The sequence below is a fragment of the Crassostrea angulata genome, unplaced genomic scaffold, assembly GCF_025612915.1.
Source record: "Crassostrea angulata isolate pt1a10 unplaced genomic scaffold, ASM2561291v2 HiC_scaffold_207, whole genome shotgun sequence".
Taxonomy (NCBI): domain Eukaryota; kingdom Metazoa; phylum Mollusca; class Bivalvia; order Ostreida; family Ostreidae; genus Magallana; species Magallana angulata.
Window position 1 is genome coordinate 21440 of NW_026441760.1, and position 17372 is coordinate 38811.

General features: G+C 30.3%; 1 protein-coding gene across 1 annotated transcript; it reads right to left on the bottom strand.

The window, feature by feature from the left end:
• Nucleotides 1-1592: 1592 nt before the first annotated feature.
• Nucleotides 1593-12749, bottom strand: LOC128169766 (uncharacterized). Its single transcript, XM_052835846.1, has 3 exons — nucleotides 12663-12749; nucleotides 3043-3193; nucleotides 1593-1981 (listed from the first exon to the last, which is right to left on the bottom strand). The coding sequence occupies exons 1-3, from the start codon at nucleotides 12747-12749 to the stop codon at nucleotides 1593-1595; spliced, it is 627 nt and encodes a 208-aa protein (XP_052691806.1).
• Nucleotides 12750-17372: the final 4623 nt, after the last annotated feature.

The following is a 17372-nucleotide window of genomic DNA, read 5'->3' on the forward strand; positions in this document are numbered from 1 at the left end:
TGGTGCATTTTGATATTTTGAGATGGCCCCCACTAAAAACCAGACGGTAGAATTTTGTGTTTTTTACATATAAGGTAGGAAATGATATTGCTAATCATATTTAACAATTTTAGAAAAAACGCTATTGTAGTATTTTTTTAAAACTGCTTTGATGTGCGGAAAATGATAGTTTCCTATATATTCCTGTAGTAAATGTACCTCTATTTTGAGATGGTCCCTAAAAAGAACCAGACGGTCGATTTTCATGAACCTTCGCAAATAAACTAGAGTTGGTTTAAATTACATATGGTTAAAAAATAAAGAGTTATGCTATTGTAGTTTTTCCGCAAAAAAACCAAAATCGGCCTCCTTAAATAATCATATATAAACAAATAGTAATCTATACAAACTGATTCTAAATCGATTAAAACGCTTATTTAGTAAAACAAGGCATAAGTTGTCGAGTTATAAGCGATACACAGATTTCACACTTCTTTGTTATAAAAAATGCATATTTTGGATTACATAGTTAGTGCTGAATAAAAAATCCCTGATTAAAAGCAAAATTAAATGTAAAGAACAGAGAGGGCTGTTTATTTGAATTGATAAAAACTATCAGATAGAAAATATCTGTTTGAAACAGACATCTATTCTGTAAATTTGACCACTGTAAACAAAAACATGGCATGCTCCTTATTTACATAAAAAATAATTCAACGCGCCGAATCTCTGTATCTTTTTGCCTAGCATTTAATATACACTAGTAAGGCAATGTCAACATTAAATATTGAAATAAAAATAACCCATCTATATTATACCCCTTGTAAAAAAATTACTTTTATCAAATCATTTGTCGACTGCCTATAATGACGTAAACATTTTCTACAGCTACCTAGATATTTCTAACTCAGATCTTTCATTTTCCAGTTATTCTAATTAATTACCTCAGAATAAATACGTCGGCACTTTTTTATATTTAAGAAATCAGACGTTTTACACAAGTGGAAATTCAAAGAAAATAACAAAGTTCTTATATTAATAAAATGTATTATATCTGTAAAAATTACCAATTAAGGGTTAATCGATCTATTTGATCCTCTTGAGGAGAAAACAAGAGGAAGGAAAAAATAATAAAAGGAAATAGAATAACAAAATGATTTGTATCGAAATAGTTTATCAATTAGAGGGTCATTCATGGTAAACATTTGATTTTAGTAATCGTATCAAATATTCACCGTAAAAACATGTCAATATATATATATATATATATATATATATATATATATATATATATATATATATATATATATATATATATATATATATATATATATATATATATATATAATGACTCTGAGATGTTTTTAATTTTCCGACAATTTTGAGGAAGAAATGTTTCCTGTTCAATATTCAAATAAGCTACTATAAACCTAACAGCCCCAAGGTTATAAGTTAAAAAAGAACGTTTTCCAAAATAATAGATAATTAAAAAATACATCATTAAAGGAATGATATTACTTTTAAGCATATAAAAGAACAACAAATGCAACGTTCATTATGCACGACCAATACAATTTTATCAATCGTCCAAATTTCTTCTCAGTGTTAGAGTTTTAATTCACATAACTGACTCTGTCAATTACACCCTCGCTGCAGAAACCCTCCAATGCTTTCAGTCGAAAATAGTTTTGAAATCGTTTCCTTGATTGATGCCCTAAAAAACGTGGTTCTGTTTTCTCTTCTGGTATGCTCCATTCAAATAAGCTGAACAAGATGGATGTATGTTTGGTGGTGACTGTTACCTTTGGAGCCACTTTAAAATCCATCTTGTAAAGGATGTACATGCAATCAATTTCTTTCCCATCTGCAGATTTACCAAACGCCATCATGCCATATCGAGCACCTGTTTCACCTTTGTTAAACTTCCATTCCATGATTTTGTCTTGCCAAGATCCACTAAACATGATCAATTCCATTTTCTTTCTTACTTTTTTGTCGATGCCTACGTATCAAAAATCCTCAATTATCTTATATTTTAAACACAAAGCTTTATTGAGAACTAAACAATAGGTAATTGAAGTCATTACATTAAAACAATAATGTCTACACATTTATTTTCAGACTTAAATTATTTGTAACTTAAAGATTTTATTCATCCTTATTTTGTATGCAATGTACATAAATACGGATTTAAAAATATCTAATTTATTATTCATACTTGATTCTACTATCAATTTCATCGAAAATTATCTATTTGTTCATTTATTTGAGCAATGTAATTTTGAGAAGAGCATATTTTAAAGTTTATATTTCCAAAAAAGACAACGAAAGGTCCATGGGACACATTGCTCGCATGAACAATGGTTCTGGTATCATTCTATTTCGAAATGTTTTATAAAGCGACTCTTTAAAAATATTGTAAAACTCCCATATATTCTAAGATTTGGCAACATTTTAAACAATACATAAAAAAATTAATTATTTAGACATCATATCCTATGATATAAGATGCATAAACTGTCAAATTTTATAAAGCCTAAATGTATTAAAGATACAACTTTCTAAATTAAACTATAAATAATCATAAAACGTGAAAGAAGGTCACTGTGACCTTCATGTTAGGATATATAAATATGAGGATGCCTAAATAGAAAATAACTGAGCGTAGCATTGTATTCCTTGAAGAAAAGATTTTAAAACATTTTCCCTACATTTTTCAATTATTGCCAAATAAACTTTGTAAGATTTCAGAAAATAAAGTATGAAAAAAATCAAGAATTGTAGATAATTTTCAATATCTATGAATCAACTTTCACTCAAACTAAACAAGTGCTATACAATCATATTTCAACAAAAAATGAAACGAAATGGTAAATTTTTCAAGAAATTGGAAAATTCGAACCGATCCAAGGCAAATTCATTGTACAGAAAATAGTTTATAAGTTTTGTTAACACAATAGTTGAATAAATTCATTCATTTTGTTTGCACTTAAAAATCACATTATCATGATCCTAACACTTAAATACATAACTAGCAGTTTATTAAGTGCTGAAATTCGTTACCTTCATAAGAATTTTCCAAACGATCTAAAAACGGTTTTAGGTCAGTAAGAGGTACTTTTGTACACTGCATTGATTCGAAACTTTCGTTCCACTTCTCAAAAAGTTCTCCCTCTAGTTGTCTTTCGAGCTCGTTTGCCTCCTTTTTAGACACCTATGCAAATAATTGAAAATGCTACTGTCAAGAATGATATTTGATTGAAAACGTGAAGCCAGAATATTAAATTAAACTACATTATTATGTAGTAATGACAGATTTTACACTGCAAAATTATTGTGAAAATACGTTTGAACCGCCATATTTTGCATTGATTCGTACACTCTATTATGTAGTATATAATTTTAAAAAATAAACTATTTTATTGATAGCTGCTGTTTGTATCTATTTTTTATGAATCCATTTTTTCTTTTGTATTTGTAATCAATATGATAAAATAGCTAAATATAATGACATTTCAAGAATTTAATAAATGCATGATAAGTCACTAATTAAGTCTACTTTTTGAACTTTTCATATTGCGTCGATACTCTGTTACATTCTTCAGTCGTCGTTGGTCTATATAGATCTCATTTAAAATTAATTTGAAAAGAAAAAAAACCATGCATAATTGATCAATTAATTTTTGTGAAATAAGGCAATTTCATACAGACACTACAAAGTTACATTGAATTTTATTGTACTCGTGACGTCTTCTTTACTTACTGTTTAAAAATGGGCGAGAGAGACAAAAAAGAAAAGAAAATCTAACTTTAATTTTACTGCTTTATTTCTTCTTTTTTTTTAAATATTTAATTATAGTACATCTAACAATTGGTTGACATAATTGATATACATTTGTTGTTTTTTTGAATTTTTTTTTTTAATTTAGGCACACATATGGGACAACGAATGAAGATTTTAAATGATCTGGAACAATTTAATATATTGCTGAAGTGGTAAAGACATAAAACTTTCTAAAAACCTACTATAATGAATAGCTTCAATGCTTAAAAATTGACTTAGATGTCAAAATTGGTTTACAAGTCTGCATAACAACGCAAGTCTTTAATTTTGTAATGACAATCGCTTAACATAAGGGTAAATTTTACTTTATTAATGGTGTCTTGCAAATGTAATGCATCAACGTCAGGATTTCGGCTGATATTTTGCTAACTACAATGCATAGAAAAGCTACGATGGAATATAGCTTTCTGTGTGCAAATTGCAATTTATGGTTCAAAGGATATTATCTTGAGTGATAATTAAAACAAACAAACAATATTAATGCGTGGAATAAATCAGAATCCGTCAAGCTACATAATTTTTTTTTAAATTGCATTATGCAGTATTTACGGTCAGGGTAGCGTGTGCACATGTTGGTGCACATGTTAAATCAGTACTTGTTTACTAGGCCAAACAATATAAATCTGTATATTTGTTTACTTGTGTCCAGTTCCTTCCAGGTCAAGCTCTAGTCTATAAAGGTCCTTACACGTTTATGAAATTCAAGATATAAATTCTTTCAATAAAACATCATAACAAGTTTGTTCGGTAGGGTAACCTTGGCTTAAATTTTACTATGAAATATGAAGAAAAAGCTAGCAAATATCGGATTTTTGTATATTTTTTGCAAATAAAATATATATGAAAAGCTCACAGTCTCTCAAAAACAGCATTAAGGAAGCTGTTGTGATCCTCTTGGAAATGATGTCAATGGAATATAAGCATCGGTATAACTTTTCCCATGAATAAGTATAGAATGTCAAGATTTTTTTTTTTTACATAGTTCCACTTTAGCCATCTGGATAATAAATTGGACTGCTATTTTTAAAAATTGTCAATTCAAGGGTCAAACTGACTTCAATACAGCACGTTATAATCGAATCAGTTTTTTTTTGGAAAGAAACGCTTATTTATTGCCATTAATTTAACTCATGCACCTCGGGGTTGTAAAAGTGTTTACTGTTAAAAAAAAAAGATAGTGTCTTTTTGGATTTATTTCAAGTTAAACACGCATAGTACACATATTCATTTCAATGCAAAACACTGTAATAATGAAAAGAATAAATACTTTCAATTTAATATAACGTAATAGACCAAACCATACCTTTCAAAAGTTGTTTCCCTATTATGGGGTCAACCAAAATGTCGAAGGGAAACATCATACTTTCCCCTTCTTAATGCAACAAAATATTTGGGCATCCCGTGAGGAAATATTTTTGAATTCAATTTATTCTATCAACGTGTCGGTTGTCCCATCCTCGGGTAATCAAAATAAACAACGAAAAGGGATTTTTAATGTCAAATGACGAAGTTATAAACCTCTAAACTACAAAGGCTATTGTGAGAAGTCTATGAGTTCCCCCAGACGATGGAGGCTAAGGGACATAACTGTGAAAAGTGGGGATTGGTCTATATAGATCTCATTTTACAGAAAATAGAACACTTAGTTTAAGGTCTAACAAATTTATATCTTTTTTTTGAATACTTGATAATCTTTGCAATGAAATTTACTCTTTTAAAACGAAACCCAAAGCAACAATTTCGTCTTATCACTATTAAACTCTTTAGTTGGTTCAACTTACAGCTGATTGAAATGTCACAAAAATTACCGATTAGCATGCCATTCATTGACTTTCCAGATTTTTTAGGACACTTTAGATGTTTACGGCCAAAGTTTTATGCTTACTTAACAATTTTCAAAAAAAACAACATTTTCTGATGTGTCGAAATAAACTGTATTTCAGCTTTCCTTTAATCATATGTTGGTTTTGAAAACCTATTGTCTTGACATTATATATAATATTTCTTATATTACATAATCTAATTCATATGGTATTATCTATCTCAATTGATGGCAGTATTTTGAAAATAAAAATAAAAACATCCATACATTTTTTTTATTATTAAGAATTAAACTTTCTCAAAATCGAGCCGAACATTAAGTATATGTTGGATATATAGAACGCAAGCATGAAAATCACAAATGAAGCAAATGACTATTGGCACGATTTTAAAAGATCTCTTAAAAAAGTGCATAATTCTATTTTACAATAAATTAATTGAAAGGGAAGATAAAAAACGAAGTAAATATATTATCTTAGTTAATTCAGGTACTTGTAAGATTAAAATAAATCATACAGTTGCAACTGTATTCTTTTTGTGAGAATGAGATATGTCCTGCACAAACTTTAACTATGTAATCAGGACTTTTAATTTCAATGCATTACATGTACATTGAAAAAGAGGAAATTTCGAAAAAATGAAACTCGAAAAATCAATGACAAAATCAATTGAAACATGGAATCAGAACATAATTATTTACATTATGGCGATTTCAATGTTTTGTTAAATTGTTTTTTGTAGACAGTTTTGAATGTACATTTAATTATTTTCATAGCTCAGTATTAAAATTGAACGGTATTGTGAATCGCAAATTACGAGTTTGAATACATGTGATGTTCATATTTTGGCTAGGACAAATTTGGACAATTTTGGTTAGGGCGTAATCAAAGCCAATTAAGTCTGAAGGTTTTAACGATATATTTGATCACGCTTAAATAATACGAGGGTTGTTAGGATATTATTAAGACAGCACAAATATTTCCACATATCTACATTGGCATAAATATTAAAGAAACCCCAAAAAATAATTATGCAAAGTAATATTTAAAAAATGACATTTTGTTTACTGAGGTAAAGAAACAAATCAATGGTGACCCTAACCCTGGCTCAGACATAGACATGGAGATGAAAAAAACTTATGCATCCATATATTTAACAAGAAATAGAAATCTGACTACAACAGTTTAATGAAATTTGAATTTAAGGCGGCACAGCGACGATTGAAAAGGTCAACAGCCTCAGTTTGTCAATTCTTCGAACATTTTTTAACAAAGGGACTAAATATCAAGTACTTTTTACATACAAACTTATTTCAAAAGTTCTAAAATATGTACAGAATGACAGTAAGAGGCGTTTCTCGGTAGGTTGACTTTTGGGTAGAAATAATACGTCTTTTTTAAAACAAAAAAACAAGAAGGAATATAAAGTACATTTTGCCATCTTAAGGTATCCTACTCCTCAATGTTCCTGTATCAATAATGTCTTGCGAAGTATATAAAATTGAAATCTGTCGACAAAACATACTTAATAAATACAAAGACAATATGGGGGAGGGGGCAGTATTCCCTCTGAATTATGGACTATTAAGTTTGACCTTTTTGCACCTAAAATGAATTTTCAGCCTGATTAGTATTTTTTGTCAGGGTTTTTTTTTTCTAAAGCAAATAATGTATTTATATAATGTTATTTTTTATAATATAGAATACTATGGTCACGCTGAGTAGAGGGATAACGAAAAAAATTACGAAGCTGCATTAATTTATTGTGATTTTTTTAAAACTTAAAATAAGCAATTTTTATAACGGTTACAATTTTATTTGAAATAAAAACTTTTCATTTTTTTTTTAATTAATAGGATTTTAATTAAACTAAAAATACCTGAAACCGACAAAAATAAAACATATATAACCTGCGCTGGCAGTGCTACGTCTCATGAGATGTCTCTTGAATTAAATGAATGAAATTTAATTTTTTTCAAAATTTATAAACTCATTTAAATCGTGTTAAAATGACGTCAGACTAATTGTAAATCATGATATTTAAGTTGCGCTTGCAATTCTACGTGCGTCTAATGACATCTTTCTCGAATTGATTGGATGAAATTAAAATTTTTCAAAAATTTTATACTCATATAAATTATGTTAAAATATCATCTGACTAATTTTAAAACATGATATCTAAGTTGCACTTGCAGTTCTGCGTCTAACAACATGTTTCTTAAAAAAATTCAACACTTTTAAATCATGTGAAAATGACCTCCGACTAATTTCAAAACATGGTTTCTAAGGTGTGCTCACAGTTCTGCGTCTGATATCACCTTTCTCGAATTGAATAGATGAATTTTAAATTTTTAAATTTTTAAAAAATTAAATTGAATTAAATGGTGTTAATATGGCATCAGACTATTTTAAAAAACTTAATATCTGCGTTGCACTTGTAATTTGCTTCTGGTGACATCGCTCTCGAAATAATTAGAGAATATCAAATCTTTCAAATTTTCAAAAATCATTTAATTCGTATTAAATTTACATCAGACTAAACTTAAAACATGATATTTTTATTGCGCTTGTAATACTTCGTCTGATGACATCTAACTTGAATTGATTAGATGAAATTTAATCTTTTTAATTTTTTTTTTCAAATCTTGTTAAAATGACCCCATAACATTTTTAAAAAATGGTATTTGAATTGCGCTTGCATTCCTGCGTCAATTGACATCTTTTCAAAATCAATGGATGAATCAAAAGATTTTCGAATTTTCACTCATTTAAATCGACAGCAGACAGATTTAAATATGAGTTAAAATCTCATTGCATTTGATGAAAAATTAGACAGAATACTCATTCGTTGCTCGCAACGAGATTGCATCTTGTTCTTCTTATTTTTATTCTTTTAAATTTTTTCCCAACTCAAATATTTCAAAAACGCTTGCATCGATTGCTTTCAATTTACAGGTATTATATGTTTTTAAAATATCTTTAGGACACGAAAAAATACCTGATGACGTCATCACATTCGTCACTTAATGTTTAGAGATTTAAAAAAAGGTAGAACTACAACTAAAACTACCGTTTTAAAATCGGACGATGCATAAGAGAGATATATGGGTTTTAAAACAGATTTTTTCGGAAATTTTCCGCGTTCTTGGTTTATAAAGTAGCGTAAAGTTCAAAATGAAATTAACTCGTAAAAAAAAATCGATAATTGTTATGTCGTACTTCAACACATTTTTTTTGTTATGTCGTTCTTGAAATTGTTAAGATTTTATAAATTCGTACTTAGAACCATTCAAATTTTGTTAGGTCGTACCAAGAATAATTCGTTTTTTTTTGTTGGTTTAGTTGCTCTTGTTATTGACCGAAGAACACTGCTTCTTACATGAACTTCTAGCTTTACTCTCAACATTCACTGATGATATACTTTCAATATTTGCAACGAACTTGGCTCGTGTTTTTATCATAATTCGCTTTCTTTTTTTCTGACTCCTTTTCGGCTTCTTAACTCAAAAGATTTTCAACCATTTTCAATGAAACTCTTTGGGTTTATGTGCTTTTATAATGCCTGTCAAAGTTTCCAAGTCAATGTCACTTCCGCTTTAATTTACATTATTTTAAAAAAAAATTCAAATAGTCATTTTGTCTCCGGTGTTTCTCAAAAATGATTCAAGATAGAGATTAGAAAAGTCTGCTCAATTGTCAGTTTACCACTGTGATAAGGCTGAAGTAGAAAATCTGTCACTTACGGTCGAAACCGAAAATGAATCAATTTTTTCGAAAATTTTGATTTTTCGATCAAATAAAAATCGTACACGTGTTTTGCAAAGCTAATTAAGCTGAATCTAACATTGAAAGTTGTTTGAAAATCAGACGATGCATAACAGAGATATCAAGGTTTAAAAGTTGATTTTTACGGAAATTTTTATTCCGCGTTCTTGGTTGTAAAAATCTCGTTAAGTTCAAAGTGAAATTAACTCGTGCAAAAAAAAAGGTCTTTGTAAAGTCGTACTTTTTTTGCTAAGTCGTTCTTGAAATCGCTAAGGTTTTTGTTAATTCGTATTTAAAATCATTCGGATTTTGTTAAGTCCTAACAAGAATTATTCGATTTTTCTATTTATGTTTAAGTTAATCTTGTTTTTGATTTAAAAACTCTGTTTCTTGCAGGAATTTCTAGTTTTACTCTCGACATTAATGGAAGACCCATTCGTTGCTTTGCATAGAACTTTGCTCTAGTTTTTCTTAATGTTGAAATGTTTCATTGAACATACAGTACCAATCAAGCTGTATCTACATTTGAATGATTTCAAATATATAGCAAAATTTGGTGCATTTTGATATTTTGAGATGACCCTCACTAAAAACCAGACGGTGAAATTAAGGGTGTTTTGGTACCATAGCTTGGCGTGTTTTCTTTTTAAAAAGTGTGTATTATCTGTACATACCCCACACTGTTTTAAAACTCCGTCCACTATCAGGTAAAAACAACATCAAGATTGCTGTTTTCAACACGTCAATGTTACTGTTCACAAAAGGAGATTCCTCCGGATCAAAATTACCTATAACTCAACACGGATAACTGACTCAAACTAAGTTCGTCGAGGAAATCTCATTTGTATCTTGAGACAAAACAATATCGGTATTGGCTTTGTCAGTGTGACTCTGTTTTAATATTCTCCTCCACGTTTGCATACAAGTAGTAAAACGCGTGTTAGATAAAATAGTTGTGTCCTGTAGAAAGGTTTAATAGAAGGTCAATCACGTGATAGGAACGTGTTTGAATAGTAAACGTGTTTTGTGGACAGAGTGAATAAAGTTAGCCAATCGGATTTGATATTTATCATTCACGGTTTTGCGACATACACTCCTCTAATATTTGTTTTTGCTTATTGATTGATTTTTTAAAATACATATATGTACATGTTATTCAACCATTTTTAAAATCATGTTTACTATTGGTATAAAGTATCAAAAAGAATTTTAAAATGGGTATATTATCATCAATTTTAATGTAATTTCAACATGAGCATTGCCCAACACAAGGTTCGTAAACAAAAAATGTGATAATAAGTTTAATTTGTTTAAGCAAGTAACGATACTAGAAGTCGAAAAAAAAAATAAATATGATATAAAAAAAATATGACACTAAACAGTCGGTTTATTACTAAGCTATAATTATTTAAAAACTACAGATTAACCAATGTTTGTCGGCGATAAAACATCATTTTAGAAATTCACGGAGTACAATGCACATATATAAGCCCAACACATTGGCACCGTATTGTTGTAAGGCAAGTGCATTCTCAAAAACTTTACATGTATTAAGATATAATCAATAATTGTAAACTACAGGTAACTTACCCAATGCAATATTGTTGATTATGTGCAGAAACCCGATAGGCGTGGCAAAAATGACAATCGGGAGCTACATTCCCTCGTGTCATTATGACCAAACCCATCGGATGTCTGCACATAACCAACAATATCATATGGGGGCATGTACTACATATTTAAGGTAGTAAATTTTATTATTAATCACATATTAAAACTTGAAGAAATCTGCTATTGCAATACTTTTTATCTGCTTCGAAGTGCGGAATATGAAATATTTTTTTTATATATTCCTAAAATAAATGTACCTGCATAATGAAATGGCCACAGAAAGACCAGGTGGTTAAATTTCTAAAAACTTCGCAAATATAGATTTGGTGTAAATTACATATGATTAAAAAATTATAAGTTTTGCTATTGTAGCTTTTTTGAACCCCCCCCCCCCCACACACACACACACACACAAATCGGTCTTTTTAAAAGTATTAAATAAAGTTTTCAATATTTCATTATTTACGTTTGGTACGCATATAAACATCGCAGTTTGAAATATTCATTATCACATCATCACGTGTTGTTCCGAGCCCTTTAAGTATGGAAACAAGAAGTCGACGTTAAAGCGTGGTCGGTATGCTAGTAGCAGGCTAAAACATTCGTATACAAATGAAAGAAAAAGATAGACACACCTATTTTTTAGTCAAGAAGCCCCCGAGAGAGGTAATACTGACGTTCTGTTCTTCTTGCATTTATTTTCTTATCACTAAGAACTAGAATGTTGGTCTACATGCTTGTTATTCTATTGTAAAGACAGTTGTTAAAGAATGATGTTAGTCTACGTCAAAAATGTTTTCAATATTTAACTTCGTCAAATATGCTTTCATTCCTTTTCCCCTTGCTGTTTCGCTCGACTTTTCCGCGGTCATGCTCAGATACACATATACTTACATTAATCGGTCAAAACTATACATACGGAAATCTTTATTTATCCTCACATGAAATAACATGTGAAGCATGGCGCATTCATCAAAATGTTTGCTTTAGTACATATCATCACGCTGACAGTTTAAGTCGGGTTTTCAGCATAGTAAAAATATCGTAAAAAGGGCATATATAGCCATTTGACATTTGTACATTTGTCATTCCTTCAATTAAGAAAAAATGTCCTGTTTTTAAGTTTTTTTGGTTGCAATTTTTAAATTTTCCTAAGTATAGTTTTCCTTTTAATCGATTGACTGTCAAAAAAGACCTATTAACGGTAAGAAGTGAAGATTAATAATTTTGTTTTAAAATTGCGCATTCTTAAATATGCTGGTTGGATGCAACTCACATAAAAGGGGGGAGATGAAAACCTAAAACCTATATTTACATACAATGTAAATCAATAAATTCAGAAAAGAAATAATGTAATGGAAAACCACAAGTGTAACACACCTTCCACAAGCAACCGCAATATATTGAAAAGAAATTGTTCAGTTGTTTCTATCGTCGAATTGCCTTCAGCATTATATGGATAAAAGGAAATTATTTAATATCGAAATCGAGAACATCATAGAGAAAAGCTGTTAAAATGTAAATCATTTGCACCAAAAACAAGAGAGAGAGAGAGAGAGAGAGAGAGAGAGAGAGAGAGAGAGAGAGAGAGAGAGAGAGAGAGAGAGAGAGAGAGAGAGAGAGAGTTTTCTTTAATATTTTACCTTGACGCTGTAGAAAGCATTCTTTACTCTATCTGCTGCAGACAATATGGCATCCACTTTTTCAGCTGCTTTCACTTGCTTAGTCATTTTCTTTTGAATATACTCCTTTCGCCGAGAAATCTCTTTTTGCTGAAATAGACGTGATCTTGGATTTAGTGGTTTATTATAATTTCCTATATTTATATCTGCTAATCACTTATTGTTGTTTAATGTTTAAAATGAAGAACCGATTGTCTTACCTGCGGACGCACTGTCACTTCTGTGAATCAAGATTTAGTCTAGATCTGTATTTAAAGGTTTTGCACGCCACGTGACGCATACATTTCAGTGGATAGATTCGGTTTCTAAATTGTATACTATACCTTATCAATGCAGAAAAAATGCCTTTTTTAGTTTAACTCCTCCTATTACGTACAAACACATAAACCTTTTTCTATTTATGTGCTTGGGAAAAGAACATTCACTTGGCGATCACATTAGTTTGTTCAGAGTAAGTGGAAAAAAATCAGTAAAGTAATTCAAAGGATATTTACAATAAACAACAGGGAATTTTTAAAGCAATGGTTTAAAATGCAAAAAAATAATAACAACTAGAGCAAAGCTCGTTGCAAAGCAACGAGTGGGTCTTCCGTTAATTTCGGAAGTAATGCTGGAAGTTCCTGTATGAAGCAGAGCCCTTAAACCAATAAAAAGAGTAACTAAAATAAAAAGATGAAAAAAATCGAATTATTCCTGGTACGACTTAACAAAATACGAATGATTTTACGTACGACTTAACAAAAACCTTTCTGATTTCAAGAACGACTTAACAAAAAAAATCCGAATGTGTTCAAGTACGACTTAGCGATTATTTTTGGTACGAGTTAATTTTACTTTGAACATTACGCTATTTTTTAAACCAAGGACGCGGAATCAAAATTTCCGGAAAAATCAATTTTTAACCCCCGATATCTCTGTAATGCATCGTCCGATTTTCAAACGGATTTCAGATTCGTGTTCAGCATAACAAACTCTACAAACCTCGTAACATTTTAAATTAAAACGAAAAATTCGAAAATTCGAAAATTTTAAAACACTTCCGGTTTAGACCGGAAGTGACGGAAACTAATTTCCAGTCTTATGTCCAAATAAAAACGATCATTGCTTCAACACAGAAAATTCCAAGTCTTTATCTTGAACCGTTTTTGAAAAACGCCCTGGACAAAATTACTTTTTTAAAATTTAAAAATTGACGTAACGTAAAAACGGAAGTGACGTTGTAGTTGAAAATTTTAAAGTTTTGAGGCACAATAATGCTTCATAATCCCTGAAAGTTTCATGTAAATCTGTTGAAAACTTTTTGAGATATTAAGCTTTGAAAAAGTCAGAAAAATAAAGAAAAAGAAAAATAATAATAATGAAAAAGAAACAATAGAATAACAAGAGGGTCTTCCGTTGAAAACGGAAGACCCTAATGAAAAAGAAACAATAGAATAACAAGAGGGTCTTCCGTTGAAAACGGAAGACCCTAATAATAACCAGAGCAAAGCTCGTTGCAAAGCAACGAGTGGGTCTTCCGTTAATATCGGAAGTAAAGCTGGAAGTTCCTGTATGAAGCAGAGCCCTTAAACCAATAACAAGAGTAACTAAAATAAAAAGATGAAAAAAATCGAATTATTCCTGGTACGACTTAACAAAATACGAATGATTTTACGTACGACTTAACAAAAACCTTTCTGATTTCAAGAACGACTTAACAAAAAAATCCGAATGTGTTCAAGTACGACTTAGCGATTATTTTTGGTACGAGTTAATTTTACTTTGAACATTACGCTATTTTTTAAACCAAGGACGCGGAATCAAAATTTCCGGAAAAATCAATTTTTAACCCCCGATATTTCTGTAATGCATCGTCCGATTTTCAAACGGATTTCAGATTCGTGTTCAGCATAACAAACTCCACAAACCTCGTAAAAATTTTAAATTAAAACGAAAAATTCGAAAATTCGAAAATTTTAAAACACTTCCGGTTTAGACCGGAAGTGACGGAAACTAATTTCCAGTCTTATGTCCAAATAAAAACGATCATTGCTTCAACACAGAAAATTCCAAGTCTTTATCTTGAACCGTTTTTGAAAAACGCCCTGGACAAAATTACTTTTTTAAAATTTAAAAATTGACGTAACGTAAAAACGGAAGTGACGTTGTAGTTGAAAATTTTAAAACTTTGAGGCACAATAATGTTTCATAATCCCTGAAAGTTTCATGTAAATCTGTTGAAAACTTTTTGAGATATTAAGCTTTGAAAAAGTCAGAAAAATAAAGAAAAAGAAAAATAATAATAATGAAAAAGAAACAATAGAATAACAAGAGGGTCTTCCGTTGAAAACGGAAGACCCTAATAATAATAATAAAAAAATTGCCTTGATCGATTTTAAAACAAATTAAATATTCTGAATCAGTAAAAGGGTCACTATCACCTTTTTGGGAAAAAAATATGAAACAAAAAGTTGAAAATTTAATTTTTTTAAATCTGCTTCCGGTGACGACTGGAAGTGACGGCGAACATTCTTTTGACCGAGGTACACCAGAAAAATGGTAGATCTATCATCTTTGAAAATTTCAGCCCTCTATCTTTACTCATTTCTGAGAAACTTGACAGACAAAATTGACTTTTAAAATTCGTTAAACGGCAATAACCGACTGGAAGTAAATCTTGAAAAATTGTTAAGGCGGTACAAACTTCAGATGACGAGGCATTAGCCTTGAAAAGTTTAAGAAAATTGAACGGGCCATCTTTGATAAATCGCTTTTTTTTTGGTAAGAAAATTTGTAAGAAAAAAAAGAAAGAATATAAACTAGACACGATGTCGTTCCGAGCAACGAGGAGGTCTTCTGTCCAATTTTGAGAAGGTAATATGACGTCATCGACTTTAATTTTCGACAACAAATTAAATCTTGAACTGAAAATGGGTGTTGAGTACTAATGCTTTTTAAAAGATATCTTACGTTGCTTTTTTAAATACTCGCATTTCTTACAATTGAGATACGAAACATTAAACTATTTTACGTCTGCCCCCTAAAATCCCTAGTTAGGTAAAGTATGAGAAAATTATTATATTGTTAGGATATATAAACGTAGCATACCTAATTTTGCTTTTTTTAACCTATTGCTTAACATTACTCAGTAATTGACTATATAGATAAAAGACTTTAGGCCCACCGTGATCCCTAATTTGAGAGGTCAGTCCCTTATTCGTAATATCTAATAAAAAATGGTAGTTTTATTTTAAACACATTTTGTTCAACGAGTGTTTAGAAATTCATTACCGTTCCTGAGATATATGTGAAAGAAACTTTTGGGGCCGATCCCTTATCTCCTTAAAAGGGCCGTTAAATGATACTTAGAAGGTTGAATATTGTTAAGTACGTTATTTTGAGCATCTTTTCTTTTATACTGCATTTCCAAAGATTTTTCCTTTCTGATATATATGAGTGATTAATTTTTTGGACATTTGACCGCTGAAAACCTCTAATTACGTAACGCATGATAAAATTATTACATTGCTTAGATACATAACTGTAAGATACATAACTGCTTTTATGAACTTGCACAAAATATCTCTGAGTAAAGAGCTACATGTATAGATAAAAGATGTTGAGCCCTCTGGTCACCTAATTTGAGAGGCATGCCGCCTTTTCAAATGAAAGGTCAAATATCAAATGATACATGGGCTATCAAAAGTTTGGACATTTGACCCCTTAAAACCTAATTACCTACTTACGTAACACATGATAAAATCAATAGAGTCCTTGGATACATGACAGTTTAGATCGACTCAAAATTTAATTTTTTTTAACTCACGTGATTTTGAATGACTACAATTGTGAATTAAAATGAAGACCATTTTGGAGAATAAACAGGTATTGAAAATAATTCATGCACAGTATCATGCACATGACAGATTTAGGGTCTTACACATGTGAATCTTAATGTTAAAGCTGCTTGGTCCGATTTTCAATTAAACAATTTTACGCTTTTAAGCGATGATTATGCTAAGTATATGTGCAATAATTACGCCCTAGTCGATGAAAAAAGATAATTAGATTTGAAACTTATTGAATCCGGATATTGTGTATTCCGGAATGCTGTCCAATCCGGTGACATTATACAGCCCCTTGACATTTTCCTGTCGTTTTTGTTTAAATAATGTTGTGCAATCCGGATCCTGTCTATTCTGTAAACCGACGCGATGAAAAAAAAACCTGACTGCTTATAATTAGTAAGAGTTTTTTTCCGTAGTCCGGCCACCTATCGATCGAATGGCCTTCTGCAAGATAGTTAATGCTAAATAAATTTATCGACCAATTTTTCTGTCGTTGAGATTGATTTAAACAACTATGGATATAGATCCAAACTAGCAACTCATTTCAGTTTATATCGTTAAGTCTTGTTATATAGTATACGCATTTTTTTTCCAAAATTAGATAATTAGATAATAGTTCACCCCATTTTTTTCAGGCCTTGATTCAGGATACTGCGGGAGTAAGACTGCAAATATCGTTTGTTATCCCCGTTTTATGGCTACACGAAGAGAGTTGCATATTATTATGTTAAAATGCTCAATTTTTTTTATATAAAATTCTCATTTATATTAATATTAATCCATTATTCCCTGCATCAAAACAATTCTCACCATTAGGCATTTCAGCCACCTGTTGACTTGTTTG